Below are 14,471 nucleotides of genomic sequence, written 5' to 3' on the forward strand. Positions count from 1 at the left end.
CCACCCCCCTGCTCTGGGCTCAGCTTCTGGAGGCAGAAGTGCTCTAGGAGAGGTGGGCGCAGCACCGGCCAGTTGACATTTGCTGGAGACTGGGAGAGGCCAAAGGTCGGGGGCTGGATGCTGCTGGAGAGGCGGGGGCCTTCCCAACGCCCCTGGAGGTTCCTGTCCCCCTCTCCGACCCCCAGCCACTGGGCAGGCGCTGCAGGATCCAGCCAGCTCCCGGCCTTGACCCAGGACCCTCAGAGCCCCTCCCAGCCTCCAGTCCTGCCCTGCGGTTGGTGCTCCTGCAGCTAGGAGGGGCCTGAGAACCCGAGGCGAAGGTAGTTCTGAGACCTGCCGTGGCCTGGGAGCCAGCCGCCCATGCCTGGACGCCGGACGCCGCAGTGCCGGTGGATGCCCTGCCCTGGGAGCTGGCGCTCGGTGCGGGGGCGTGGGGGTTGGGGGAGAGGCAGGCCCTGCAGTCCCGAGTGGAGGCCGGCAGAGGGCGCCTGGCCCGGTGGCCACAGACACGAACACTGGCATACACGTGTCTGTCCACGTCCACGGCTCACAGGCGCTCGGAACACGCGTGTGCACACGCACGCAGCCCACCAAGGTGCCGCTCTCCACGCTCGCAAGCCAGCGGGTCCCGAGCGCTCTTGGCCAGACTCCGGGCAGCCCCCCACCCGTGTGCCCACCCAGGAGCCCCTGCACCTGGCACGTGCTCCACGCCCGAGGCCCGAGGCCGCGCAGCCCACCTAGCAGCGTCAGGGCTCAGCCAGGGCACAAGCTGCCCACGGTCACAGCTCAGAAAGGCAGGACAGAGCCAGGCTGCCCCTGCTGGGCAAGTCCCGTCGGCCTTCTGGAAGCGGCACGGCCGTCACGGCCCTCATTCTAGCGTGCAGGTGGGGGCCCCGAGCAACGGCCCCACTTCCCCCAGCCCCAGCAGTGGGGAGGTGGTCCCAGGAGTCCCAGCCCTGACCGCTCGAGAAGCCGGCCCTCAGTCCTGAGCAGAGCCTCCCCAGCCCCTTGGGGAGGAGGTGCAGAGGGCAGGACCCCCACTGCCCAGAAAGCCCCCCAGACGGTGCCGAAGAAGCCCTACTCCCCATCTTCCTGCCAGGACCGGCTCAGGGCGTGGAGTCCCAGGAGAGCCACTAGCATCTGGCGTGCCGCAGGCCTGGGCCCGCTGGCTGGGAGCAATGGTTGGACTGGGTAGCGCAGGTCACCTGCGAAAACTCTGGAAAAGGAAGCTAACTAAGCTGGGCAAGGGCTGCCTTTAGGTGTCTGCTGGTCAGTCGTGGTGTCTTGGCCAGGAGGTCTGGGGCAAACAGGTGACAGAGACTGGCCAGGTCTCAGCTGGTGGATTGGCCTGGCCTCCTGGAGCCGGAATCTGGGGAGGACAGCATGCAGCGGCCAGGGGGCCAAGGGCAGGTTCGCGGCTGACGGGTATGTTGTCCGGAGAGGCAGAGGCCCCGTGTGTTCAGCACGACCGGGGCTCAGCTGAGAACAGGACCCAGGACCGCCCTACACGGCGCCCTGGCTGCCCGACCCGCCTCCCCACTCAGACCCGACTGCCTTCACCCCGGGGCCCCCCTGCCCATAGCGCTGCTCTGGGACAGGACAGCACAGAACCACCCAGAAGACACAGCTCCAGCCCGGAGCCTCCAGTCGGCCCCACGTGGCGGCCACAGGTGCCCTCGGTCAGGCAGTTTCAGGATGACGCAGGCTGGCTGACCGCCGGCTGGCAGCCCCAAGTCTACCCAGGGCCAGGGGAGCGCCAGACTGTCCTTACAGAACTGCCCTCTCCCCCAAACGAGGGTGCCGCGCAGATGCCCCCGCGTGTGGCAAGGGAGCTGGATTGGGTGCTCAGGCCCTCACTGCCAACCCAGCCAGGAGGAGAGGGCCTGGCACTGTCCTGGCCCAGCGAACAGAACTGCAGAACGGTAGGGGCGCCTGTCCTTTGCCCGTGAGGGGTCTCAGGCCACCCACCTAGTGTCCTGACGTGATGCCGGAGAGCACAGCACATCTCAGACCAGTCAGCCTCAGGGCCATGCGCATCAGCGCAGGGGGCTCCCGGGCAGAGGGCAACTTACTCCAGCTGAACACGGCCTCCAGGGCAGGGCCTCCTGGACCAGAATCGACAGGAACGAAGTGCCCCCGAAGCCTTCAGGGCCGGGGCAGGATCCCGGAGTCCCGATCCCAACAGGCTGGGGTTCCAGCGTGGAAACAAGAGTGTCAGGACAGACTGCACCCCCTTGTCCGGCCCGGTGCTGATCTGAGGGCCGCCTGCAGTGCAGCCCACCAGCCCTGGTGAGGACCCACACCTCACACCTGGCCCTCCTGAGTGCCTCTTGGTCCCGGGCTGGCAGACCATGTTTGACCCTGGCTCTCGGGCTGACCTGGGTCTTCTCATCACCCTAAGCCTGATCTCTGACCTCAGATCTGAGCGTGGCAGACTACTGGTTCAGTGACTGAGACCCTCAGGGTCAGCTAAAGGCACAGGTGCTGGCCACTGGGCGTCTTCCTTGGGGAGAAGTGTGGGTGGCCGTGCTGCAGACCTGCCACGAGCCACTGCAATCTGGCTGTCCACACGGGGACGGCCCTTCCCGCGGGGCAGGGAGCAGGGACGTTGCACACAAATCACACAGGAGGCCTGGGGGAAGCCTGGCTGAATGGCCTGAGGGCCGGCAGAAACAAGTGCGGGGGCAGAGGACTGAGCACGGCGTCGTGTCACGTGGTCGTCAGCGCCGGACCGTAAGAACGGGGTGGCCGGCACACAGCCATCAAAGTCGAGTGGGCTTGGGCGACAGTGAGATCCAAATCACAGTGCAAAGAGGCTGGAAGAGGGGCCGTGAGGAAGGCCGGGGTGCCAGGGCACCGCTGCACGACCCCCCCGAGCTGATGACGGGCTCTAGGGTGACGGCAAGGCCAGGCAGGCGGTGCTCGGGCCGGGCGGACGCAGGCCAGCACTGGTGCAGAGACGGACTGGGGAGCGAAGGGCAGGGGGCAGGTGGCGACTCTCAAACGCTAGGCAGTTTCTTCCAGAGGAAGCGAGAACAAGAGCGACCGAGAAGTGAAAGTGGGCTCAAGGAGACAGGCCTCAGTCACAGTCACTGGGCAGCCGCGTGCGCTGCTGGGGAGGGCGTTTATTACCGAGCGCACTGGGGGTGGTGGCTGGGTGTGGGTGGCCCCCGCAGCAGCAGGGAGCACTTCCTGCGACAGCGCCCGGCCCGGGGCCCCAGGAGAGCCGGGACAGGGAGGCACACGCCCCTGGGGTCCCGGCTGAGGCTGTCCTCCCGCGCGGCCGGCGCTTTCTGGGTGGAAAGGAGCAAGGCGGCGGCGCGGCCGCTGCGCCCTACCAGTCCTGGTTGTCCCAGCCGTCGTCCACGGCGGCCGGCGGTGCCGCCTCCTTGACAGCCCTGGCCCTGGCCCTGCCCTCCGCCCCGGCCCCCCAGGCCTCCCCACCACCAACGTCGCCACCCCCGTTGCTGGACGCAGACGCGGGGCCCGAGCCCCACGCGTCCCAGCCATCCGAGCTCCTCTTGTCGGTTGAGGGGTCTGCACACGTCCAGCTGTTGCCGCTTGGGGACCTGTGGGCCCCAGCAGGGTCAGTGCTCCCGAAGGCCTCCCAGAAGTTCCGGTCGGTGGTGCCGTGGGAGCTGTCCCCGCCGCTGTTCTGACAGCTCCGGCCCTCCGGGGCTCTGGGACAGAGAGTGGTCTCTGAGCGGCTCCCAGAACCAGGAGGTCCAGAAGGTTGCCGTCGTGGTCCTGAGCCGCCTGGTATTCCCCAGGCTCCTCCCCAGAGAACGGGGGTCAAGGCCGAGTCCAAGCCCCCAGCCAGAGCCCCACCCCCAACCAGGGCACTCAGCCAGTGCCACTCAGGGTCCCAGAGCTGCTGTTCTCGCTCTAGGGCAGAGGAAACCCAGCCTCAGGGCGGCTCCGCCACAGAGCTGAGGCCGTGGAACCTGTGGGTGGGACTCAGGCCTCCTGCCACCAGAGCCCACTCTCCACCAGTCCCACCCAAACGCAGGATGTTTTGAAGGAAAATGTAAAGCGCTGGTTTCCTGCAACGACGATTAAGGGGGAAAAAAACCCAGACCCTTCTCTGCACCGTGGAGTCCCTCAGTCCCTCAAACCAGTCACACCACTGAGCACAGCGGACAGCACGCAGAGGGGGAAGCGCTGAGGCATCCCGTCCGCGAGCATGGGAAACACGCCCAGGCCTCGGGCAGATGGACAGGACAGCACGCGCCACGGCCGGAGCGGCCGCTGCTCCGGGCCTGGCCTGAGACCATCCATCCCCCCACCAGATCCCCAGGGTCCCACCTGGGGTCAGAGAAGGAGAAGGTTGCCCAGTCTGGGCTCGCAGCAGAAAGGCCCGGGCAGGAGGCCTGAATGCTCCGGAGTCCTGGGAGGGGGGTCAGAGCCCTGCCGCACCCCCTCTCCCTCAGCCTGTCCCACAGAGGCGAAGCTGAGACTCTCCCTCCCCAGCCCTGGACGGTGGCAGCTCCCACGAGGTCGAAGGCAGGGCTTCAGAGCGAGAGGTCAGGGGGCCGACAGGCCTCTCTGCACCCCCAGGACTCCAGGGGTTTCTGCACTGTGAGCTCTGAGCCCCTGGGGGAGACACACCTGCCTCCCAGAGACCCCAGGGGAGAATGCCACACGGAAGGGGACCCACTTCGGGAAGGGGGGCCAGTATACCTGTCCAACAGGTCCTCCGCTCTCCCAGAAAAAAAGGTGGTGACGTCCCTCCAGCCCCTGCTACCGACTCCCTGGACCTGGAAGGAGACGTAGGCGCTCAGCCTGGGCTCTGACGCCAAGTGCAGAGTTGAGACCTGGGTGAAGTTTAGGAACACGGCGACACCACGGGGCTCGGGCGGTTCGGCCCGGCGCTGGGGACGGTGGGATGCCCGCTGTGTGGACGCAGAGGCTGTGGCCCCAGGAGCTCAGCGGAGAAGCTCCTGGGTGGGAAGCAGGACAAACGCCAACCCGCCCCTCCCCGCCCCCAGCGGCGCTAAGGCAGAGAAGGTGGCCGCCCCCAGCGCACTCACCAGGGGAGGTCGGCAGCAGCAAGACAAGGGCAGAAAGAAGAGAAGCAACAGGTTAGTGGCTGTGGCGGGTGCCCGTCAAGCCGTTTCCATATTCCTCAGGCTGTCGGCACCGGAGCGTCTACCTGACCCTCCTCACGTCCTACAGGCCCCTCGGGCCGAGAAGCCACACGGGGCATGAAGCGCCCGGCCCTTCCTGCTCGCGGTTCCGGGCTCCTTGGAATATGGAGACGCTTTCAGCCGAGCCCGCCTGTCAGGCGGGGCTTCCCTACCTTGGCCGCCAACTCAGAGAACCCACTGGACACATCATCAAAAATCTTTCCCTCCTTCACCTGGAGGATCGAAACAGCATCGTCATAGCCGAGGCAGATGCCCTGCTGCCCATTACTGACAAAGGACAACGCCCACCGACACCTGTCAGGGGACCTGTCTCCACGCCGCGTCACCCCCTCCCCAGAAGTGAGGGCGAGGAGCAAGCCGACCACCCCGCAGCCCGGGCTGGTCTCGCTCGGACCCTCCCCCGGTGGTCTCCCGAGCACAGGCTGGCGCTGGCCGCAAACCGCACGCCCCCCTCCCCCGGGAGCTTCTCTCGCCGCCTTGGCCTCCTCCGGGGTGAGGGGCCGGGCACACACACAGCCACGTGGGAGCAGAGTACAAAGCCAGGCCTTGCTGGGCTGGGGGACGAGAGCCATAGGCACAACACACGCGTGAGGACACGGGGAGTGAGCACGGGAGTCTGAAGCCCGAACAGCGCCTCCCAGCACCACTGCCCCCCGAATGAGGCCCACGGGAGATGCACGCAGCCGAGTACCGGAGTCCCCGCGTTACCTTCTCCTGGGCAGGTTTGAGGACACTCTCGTTCAGACTGTGGCCCAACTCTGATGCCTGTTGGAAGGACAGATGCGATGAGAAAAAGCCGCATACGTGGCAGCACGTTCACCCCAGGACTGCGAGCCCTGCCCGCAGAGAGGAGGCTGCAGACGGCGAGCAGCCCGCCAGCACCCGATGCTCCACGCTGTCGCAGAGGCTGGAGACCGCTGCCCCTGGCCTACGCACCCTGGGAAGGGGCTCGGACAGCAGCCAGCTCTTGGAAGCCCACCCCATCCGGTGGCCACCACCAGGCTCTTCCCGTCGGAGCCCACAGGACCCATCCCAGGAGAACAGCCCCTGGCATCCCCCCGACACAAACGGGTGGATCCCAAGCCCCACCTGCCCTCCAGGGGCCCTGCGGGAGTTCGGACAGAAGGGGATGGAGCTGGGGAGCGAGCCCAGGCCAGCAGCTCAGGTGGGGGGCAGGTAGGACAGAGGGGAGGCAACCACGGAGTGCGGCCCTCGCCACTGGTGTAGGACTCCCCAGCACCGCTGCAGCAGCCTCAGGTTCCGGATCCCGCGCCTCCTGCCTGAGACGCGGACGCCTGAGCACCGCGCATGGGCCACGCGGGAGCCCGTCGGGCTGGGGAGCAGCTCTGAGCGTGAAGACAGGGAGCACCGACATGCAGCCGCGGCGCAGACACCTCAGAGCGGGGCACGTGCCAGACACGCGAGGGGGGGGCATGCATGAGCATGGACGCGGCCTTACCAGCTCTGGCTGCTGCTTGGAACCCCAGAACTTCACCCAGACAGCATGGGGAGACGGGGGTGGGAGAGAGAGCGAGGCGGTGGGAGCAGTGTTTGGCAACAACCAGGACATGGTCCCGTGGGCGCCACACGCTCTCTAGACCTGGCACCTCCCACCTGGGAGCTTTCCAGCATGGTAGGAGCGAGCGGTTAGGGAGTTGAGATGGGGGCTCAAAGAGATCAGCCCTCGGGCCGTGAGGGGGCCGGCGTGGCCCCAGAGGCTCCTTGGACGGCCTGGCACCACGCCGGGACCGCCGGGGCTGCCAGCCAAGGTGTGAGAAAAAGACGAACACCAGGGCCCGAGATGCCGCCCACGAGAAGGGAGGGCGCTAACCGGGGACAGAGGCATGCTGCTGTCACAGGATGCAGACCCCGGTCCCCTGGGGGGCGCTGGGCCTCCCGTGTGCGGTTGCCCAGACATGGCACAGAGCCTCCTTCCCCACGAGGCCAAGGGCACAGGGGCCTATGGCTGCCCGCCTACCAGGGAAGGGGCAGGATCTAAGCCTCCTCCACCTGCTAACCCGCAGGCGCCCAAAGTGACACGTGGACATGTGAGCCTGGGAGGCGAACGCACGCACGGGCCTGTCAGTGCCCAAGTTGCCCGCGGAAGCGCCCTTCCCCTGAGCGCGAGGCACAAAGCGTGCGACCAGCCTAGAACCCTTGAGAGCACGAATGCAAAGGCTTCCTTTGTTACCTTTTGACTTGCCTGGGATCCAAACTTTGTCGCCTGAAAGGAAACACAGAGAGAGGGCTTTCTGGTCAGCTGCCTGACGCTGGCCACCAGGGCTGCACGTCCTTGGGGCCCAGACACCGTGCTGGTCTCCTGACGGCCGCGAGGCACTGGTGCTCACCCCACAGCAGCTCTAAGGGGCCCTGCAAAGCTGCCCACCACACCCGCTTCCCCTGGAGGAAGGCCGTCAGGGGAGGGGCAGCCAGGATGAGGGAGCAGGGCTGACGCCGACCTCCCTGCTCTGGAAGGCAGGGCGCACAGGCCGCCCACGGGCCCACAGGTGGGGCAGGTCCCTCTCCAGCGAGCTCTCCCCCTCGCTGCCGAGCGCGGTCTGGTCACACCTCTCACCTCTGCCCAGCACCCCGGCCGCTCTCATAATAAGCAAAGAGGGAAAGGCCTGGATCCCCACCGCAGCCCCGCAAAGCCCCAGAGGGAATCAGCAGAGGCCAGGTGGCAGAGCGCTGGTGCCCCAGCGCCAGGCTCCTCCCCGGGCTCTGGCCCTCAGAAACTCCCGTCCTGGCCTCTCCAGGGCCCGTGTGCTCTGGGTCAGCCTTCCAGGCGGCCTCCCGTCCCGGCTCCGGGCGTTCCTGTCCCTGCCACGGCACGGTCTCCTCGCCAGGCCCGTACCCGCGCACACGCCTCTGGCCTGGCCCCTCCTGCCTGGCCTCCACCCAGTCACTGCCAGGAGCCGAGCACACGCCCACGGCCCAGCTGCCTGTCCTGACAACACCCCCAAATCCTGCGTCGCCTCAAGCCCAGGAGCAGGCGAGGGCAAGAGGAAACTCGGGCTGTCTATACCCTGGAGACCCAGCAGCAGAAACTCCAGGCTTTGCTTGGGCCGGGGGAGGGGGAGGCAGGGAAGCCTGGGTCACCCTGACGCCCCGCCGGCACCCGCCTTCTGGAGCCAGCCCAGCCCCTGCAGGCAGCCCCGCTCTGCCCGGTACACCACCAACCGTCAGAACAAAGAACGTCCGTGGGGCCTGGAGGATTCGCCAGGGCGAGAGGCTGCTCACCGAAACCCCCTCAGGGCAGATGGACGTGCGGCCTGAGCCCCGTCAGGACCCCCTGGCCTCCCAGAGCCACCTGGCCTGCGCGGCCGCATGACGGGACAGGCTACTTACACCCTCCTTCGCTGCTGAGGCAAACCTGCTTGCTCCAGTGGCGAAACTGCTCCAGCCCTGAAAGGAAGTGACACAGAAGCCACATGGTGGCTCCACACGTGGCCACCAAGGGGGGTGCTCCTCAGACACGCGCCGGCCGCCTCGCACCCACGTTCTGTGGGAAGGACACAGCCAGGGCCCCAGAAGCAGCTCCTGAAAGCTGTCCTCCTTCCTCTAAGTGCAAGGTTGTCTCCCCTAAGCCTCCGAGATAGATGAAAGCAATTTGGAAATAGAAACTCTTCATTTAAATCCCAACTCGGCCTGTTCCATCTGAAGGAGACGCGGAGGGACCCTCGCGAGGAACTGAGAAGTGCGTGCGGCCTCTTCCCCGTGGCGGGGCGGGGTGACACGGAGACACACACTACAGCCTGGGAGGCGCTCCTGGAGAACAGGCTCCTGCACGGCGTGCCAGGCCGACGGCCCCTTTCTTCCCTGGGGCAGCCCTGGCCCAGAACCCCCATGCTTGGGAGGCTCTGCCAGGAGCGGGCGGCCAGGCGGGCTCCACTCAGAGGAAACGAGCCTTGCTAAATCTGAGGGACGTGTTTTGTAGCCAAAGTAAATGAACGACAAAACACGCGTGGGATTAAACACCACAAGCGGCGCTTTAAGAAGAGACGTCAGTGAAGGAAAGGGAGGGGGGCCTCTGTGAGACGGGCCAGCGCGGGATCCCAGGACGGCCAGGCTCCGGGAGGCCCCTGGGGAGCGGGGGACAGCCAGGATGGGCGTCCTCACCGAGTACAGGGACGACATGGCGCTGTTGAGGAAGTCGTCTTCCCTCTTCGGAGGCGGTACCGTGTTCCCAAACCCCACGTAGCGGTTCTCCTGGGCCCTGGCGGGGACACAAGCAACAGCCCTGCTGCTCCCGACAGCTGGGGGTGCGGACGTGCCCAGACCCGGGACGGGCACCCCGGAGGACGTGCGGCTCCCACACCCCAGTGTGGGGTCAGGCTCTCCTCTGTTGGTGGGACGAGGCCCTCCTGCTGCACCTGCCAGAGGACCTGGCGAGACCCAAAGCGACAGCCGGTCACTGCAGGGAGTGGGACAGGCTCGACCACAGGTCAGGCAGGTTCCAGGAAGGAAGCACGTCCTTTCTGCTCCCAAGCATTCTGAGCCGTGGTTTTCTCTCCACTCAAGCTCCCCACCCGAACCTGAGCTGCCAGGCAGCACCCCGGGAGGCCTGCCGATTCTGCACCCCCTGCACATATGGGCAGCAGCCTCCCCCGACCCTCGCAGGGGCCAAACTCCCAGGGGCCCCAGGTCTGCCTGGGCCTCCCCCAGCTCCCCCAAGCCCTCCGGAGGCCTTACCCTTGATAGGAGCCAAGGTCATCGTTCAGCCAGTCTTCAAAAGCCTTGTCCGCGGAGGTGGCGGAGCTCTGCAGCTGGCCAGAGGCTCTGCAATGGAGGGTCAGAGGTCAGAGAGGCCGACAGGCGGTGGGCACACGCCCACAGGATCACAGGGGTCTCTGGGAGGTGCCGTCACGCCCACCTGCTCACACCTGGCTCCTCCAAAGCTTGGAGCAGAGGGCGGCTCAGGCTTAGGCTCAGCGGCTGAAGCCGGCAAGAAGCAGGGGGAGGTGCTGCAGCCCAGGGTGGGGGGCACAGCAGCTCCACGCCTGCCCATGCCTGCAGGGAGGCCGCAGGGGTCGAGGCCAAAGCAAGCGCTCGGCAGGAATCTGGAGCCCTTCCGACCGGAATCTCGCCACACAAGGGGGAGGCGGAGGGGAGGGCCGCTGGGCACCCCTGGCGTCAACAGGGAGCTCTCTCTGAGACCAGTCACCCCGGAACACCAGCCTCCAACCCACGAGAGGACACAGGATGCCCGCCAGGGCGATGGGTCACCCTGGGGACGTGGGCAGCCCTCAGGCAGGACAGGAGACGTAAACAGCAGCCAGACTGGGTCCTACAGAGATGCCGTGTGCTGTGGGCACAGATCTGAGGAACGGGGAATGGTGCTTCTACTACAGACGTACCTTTACTGGTTGAATTTCTACTAAAAGTTTGAATTGTAACTTAAAAAGTTGTTTTTCCCACTGACTTTCAGAAACAGCTCACAACTGGAGCTGTTACCACAACAGCACAGGGACCCTGAGCCACAGTTAAGGTCGGAGCCGGGCAAACCCAGCCCAGAGCCCGGCCCACAGGCCAGACGAGTAGCTACCGGTGGGCAGAGGACGGCAGCGTCTTGGGCTGAGGTGGGGTCCAGTTCTGGGCGGGCGATGACTCCAGAGACCATTCTCTGCCTTCGGCCAGAGTGGCCACCTGCAGAGGGAGCCAGGGCGTCAGGCAGCGTGGATGCCGCCTGCCCCGCACACAGCCCCTCGGGCTCAGCTGCCACGGGCCAGGGCTCTGCGGGTGCCGACACTGAGACTGGCTCTCACGATGGGCGGTGAGCAAGCTCTTGGTCGGTGTGGCGCCCGGGCCCCCTCTGCACCCCCCGAACGGATGCAGCGCTCCCCAGAGGCTGCGAGGAGGGCTCAGCCCTCCTAATCGCAGGCCACCTGCTTCCCCTTGGGTGGGGCGAGCTGGGGCCACACGTCCTGTCTGTGTGTGGACTGCACATGGCCTCCGTGTCGTGTCAGAACCCACAGGAGACCTCAGCCCCTGGAACCACTCCAGCAGCCGATGGCTGGAGCAGCCTGCACGCGGCCGGGCGGCCTGTGCTCACCTTGTCCCTGAAGAGGGCGGCAGCCTTGCTGTTGTACTTCTCCTGCAGGGACCAGCAGGGGTCATAGACCTCTTGACACTCCAGGAACTCCCGGAATTTAGCGTTCCCGCCGGCCTTCATCTTCTCCAGCTCCACGTCCTTCCACTTGTCCATAGTGACGGACCGGACAAAGCTACACACCAGAGGGCCGACCTCGCCACCAGTACCAGCATCCAAGAGCCCACCCCAAACAGTCTGGAATTCGACACGTGCACGTCCTGTGCCAGAGTGCCGGAGCGGGTAGGAGCCGGCCTGGGGGTGGCCCTCACCTTCCCGTCAGCCGCCAGGCGGCAGCCCAGGAGCAGAGGGCACTGACCTGAGGTGCACCCCGAGCCCGCGGTGCTTCCCCGAGCACTCCAGGCAGATCCAGATGCCGTAGGTCACGCTCACCCACTGAGGGTTGAAGGCACCGCACTCAAAACACACCTGCGAAGAGCGCCCAGGCGACTCACCCGGAGCGGGGACCCCGAAGACCCAATGGGGGGCCCCCAGAGGGGGCAGAGGGAGGCTGGCTGGGAGGCCAACGGTGACAGGGAGGGAGGACTCTGAGGCCACGAGCAACTCTGAGAGGACCCCAAAACCTAAGCCAAGTGTCAAGGAAAAGCGGACACTTACGTTGTTTTCATCTTGCACCCTAATTTCCTTAAGAACTTTCCTAGTTCTCGGGCTGGCCATGGCGCTGTGAAAGAGAAAAACAAACTTTTCAACTTCCAAATAGGTCACTTCACAAGAAGATCAACCTTTGGCGCAAACACACTACAAAGTACGACTTCAAGAAATTCCGTGAAGCTGCTTGGAAGCTACAGGGGAACAGGGCTACTTACTGCAGGAACCTGCTCTCCACGTGCTAAGAAAAGCCGAGATCAGTCTGGACGCTCCCGGGCCAACCACAGCGTGGTTATTAGGGGCGATGCGCAATTACCGGAGGCTGCTCATCATGTACCATCAAGACCACACGATTTATAAAAACACCCGTCTTCTGGTGAAGTTCACAGCAAGGGGTGGTCTTCACAAAACGTGCTCAGACTGGCTGTTAAATCTCATTTCCCCTTTTCAGGGCGACACATCAGACTTGGGCTGACAGTATCCGAAGCCAGGGAGCCCCACATTCTCGGCCCCCGCAGCCCCTCTACCTTCTACCAGTGCAGGGAGGCTCCTGGCCTGGGGCGGAAGCAGTGGCCCCGACTGACACAGGAAGAAGCTGGCCTCCCAGGGACCATCTGAAGGATGGAGGTGACAGACAGCATGGCCACAGCAGGGCAAGGACAGGGGTCTAGGGACCAGCAGACCTGCCACCGCATCTCAGGGGGACACTGCCGGGGAACAGCAGCCACACAGCCCGAGCTGAAGAGAAAACCCATTTACTTCTTTATAGATCTCCTAGCTTTGGCAAAGTTCAAGTTCAAGTGGTGGCCCGGTAAGTTTCAGGTGGGGGATGGGGAGGGAGCCCAGCGTGGTGTCGGCAGTAAAGTAACCCCATGGATGCCCAGCCTGAGTCTCAGGCTGGCCCTTCCCTCGTGACCAGGACCTGCAGGCTGTCCCTCCAGCTCCCCCGGCAGCATGCATCCTCTCAGGACACACAGGCGGCTTAAGGGACAGAGCCACACACCTGGGCTGCCGGCGGTGTCTCCAGCCTCCGACCCTGCACCCCACCGTCTGTGAGGGGCTGCTCCAACCAGCTTCCCTGCCAATGCTTTAGCGTGCAAGTCCCAGGAGCAGCAGTCACCTTCGGTTACTCCCCAAGGGGACCCTGCCTCTCCCCACACCCAGGCCTCCCGAATGCTGAGCCCCAGGACGCCTAACGCCCACAACGCCCACTTCTGAGCCAGCTGAGGTTAGGAGACAAATGTCTGCTTTCTGTAACTGAGGGAAACAAAGCCAAGGGCTCGCCGGAGGCGCCTTTCTGCTCCGTATTCCTCTGTGCTGTGCATCACGGTCTCGAAGGCAAACACCCGAACCCACAATCCTGCCCAGCACCCAGCACCCGGCCCGATCCATCCAGGCGGGATCCTGTCCTCAGGCTGAGCTCCAGTCACCCACAGGGCGAAGGCAGAAATGGGTGGCCGCTGGGAGCTCTTTCCAGAGAACTGTGCCTGCCCAGAGGCTCCCGTTCTGGCCAACAGGACCCAGGCAAACAAAAGTCAGAACTGGGGTAAGCCTGCCCTGAATTTCTAACTGCGTAAAAGAAGGCAGAGAGAGTGTCTGCAAAAGTACAGCAAAGGAAATACGTGAAAACTAAATGACTTGGCTCGGATTTAAAAGGAACTTTTTTTGGACGTGAGAATCCTTTACTTCTGTGAAGTGCTAACTCTAATACATAAAAACCAAACACTTCCTAACTTTCAAAACTATAGTTTGTCTTGAAATATAATCCAAGAACTCCTGCATTAATGCTTGAAACCAAACCCAGCTCTGTGCAAGTGAACGTGGCCTCAGTAAACGGTGAACCAAATAACACTTCTCAGTTTACAGGAAAAAGCCACTTGTCAGCCGGCAGAACGCTGTTCCTTAAGTTGGGACTTCCTCAATGCCTGAGATGAAAAGGGATGACTTAGGGACACCGCTTGGGGCTGTTACACAGGCGACAGGCAGAAATCCTGCTCATCTTTCCCAGAAACCACCTGAGGCCCCCGAAGCACCTACACCGAAGAACAACTGTTTCTCACTTGAAACACCATCACTTCTGCACTTCTGCAGGGTACGTCCCAGGAAGGGATGCCAAAGCCAACTTAAACTCTAATTATCCCCCGGGCCATTATCACAGCCCCACCTGGCACAGAAACAGAGGATGGCAGAACCCTCTGGCCTGCACTAAACGACACAATTAACTCTCACATGGGTGGTCAGCGACGAAGCTGTTGAACAGGGCAGACGAGAAGCACAGTTCCACCTAAACGCACGGGCACTGACAGAGAATTCCAAAGTCCCTTCTTGGTCTCCTCTCCCTCCCCCAAGACGATCACCCACGGCCACCAAGGGTGAGGCTGCCATTTCCGATTAGACCGACCTCTCCAACACCGAGGGGGAGGACGCTTCCCTCTTAGGAGTGGAAGCCCCTTCAAAGCTCAGACCCGGCCCGACGGGACCCTGTGTCCAAACCAGCTCCTGGTGCCGAAGGAAGGGACGGGGCAGGGCCGGCTCGCCCCACGGAGGGGGTGTTGGTGGGCAGCGGCCCGTGACAGCCTCAGAGGAAAGAAGGCTGGGGGCCGGGGGCGAGGGGCGGGGGCGTGTGG

General features: G+C 64.4%; 2 protein-coding genes across 3 annotated transcripts in view; both read right to left on the reverse strand.

The window, feature by feature from the left end:
* COL20A1 (collagen type XX alpha 1 chain) overlaps nt 1-2,353 on the reverse strand; it is a 31,003-nt gene extending 28,650 nt beyond the window's left edge. Inside the window, 2 exon segments of the mRNA XM_024750171.1 lie at nt 1,982-2,105; nt 2,311-2,353. Of these exon segments, the coding sequence (XP_024605939.1) occupies nt 1,982-2,105; nt 2,311-2,353 (167 nt within the window).
* Nucleotides 2,354-3,089: 736 nt separating this feature from the next.
* ARFGAP1 (ARF GTPase activating protein 1) overlaps nt 3,090-14,471 on the reverse strand; it is an 11,686-nt gene continuing 304 nt past the window's right edge. The window contains exons 2-14 of one of the 2 annotated variants that reach the window (XM_024750362.1): nt 11,854-11,917; nt 11,555-11,664; nt 11,200-11,371; nt 10,693-10,793; nt 9,840-9,926; nt 9,267-9,363; nt 8,496-8,552; nt 7,339-7,371; nt 6,607-6,636; nt 5,856-5,912; nt 5,300-5,359; nt 4,681-4,757; nt 3,090-3,680 (exon numbers count right to left, since the gene is read on the reverse strand). In XM_024750362.1, the coding sequence (XP_024606130.1) occupies nt 3,335-3,680; nt 4,681-4,757; nt 5,300-5,359; nt 5,856-5,912; nt 6,607-6,636; nt 7,339-7,371; nt 8,496-8,552; nt 9,267-9,363; nt 9,840-9,926; nt 10,693-10,793; nt 11,200-11,371; nt 11,555-11,664; nt 11,854-11,913 (1,287 nt within the window). In that variant the 5' untranslated portion in view covers nt 11,914-11,917 and the 3' untranslated portion in view covers nt 3,090-3,334. The remainder of the gene's footprint in view (nt 3,681-4,680; nt 4,758-5,299; nt 5,360-5,855; nt 5,913-6,606; nt 6,637-7,338; nt 7,372-8,495; nt 8,553-9,266; nt 9,364-9,839; nt 9,927-10,692; nt 10,794-11,199; nt 11,372-11,554; nt 11,665-11,853; nt 11,918-14,471) is intronic. The other variant, XM_024750361.1, reaches the window with a different exon arrangement.

This window comes from Neophocaena asiaeorientalis, unplaced genomic scaffold (assembly GCF_003031525.2).
Source record: "Neophocaena asiaeorientalis asiaeorientalis breed wild unplaced genomic scaffold, Neophocaena_asiaeorientalis_V1.1 scaffold606, whole genome shotgun sequence".
Lineage (NCBI taxonomy): Eukaryota > Metazoa > Chordata > Mammalia > Artiodactyla > Phocoenidae > Neophocaena > Neophocaena asiaeorientalis.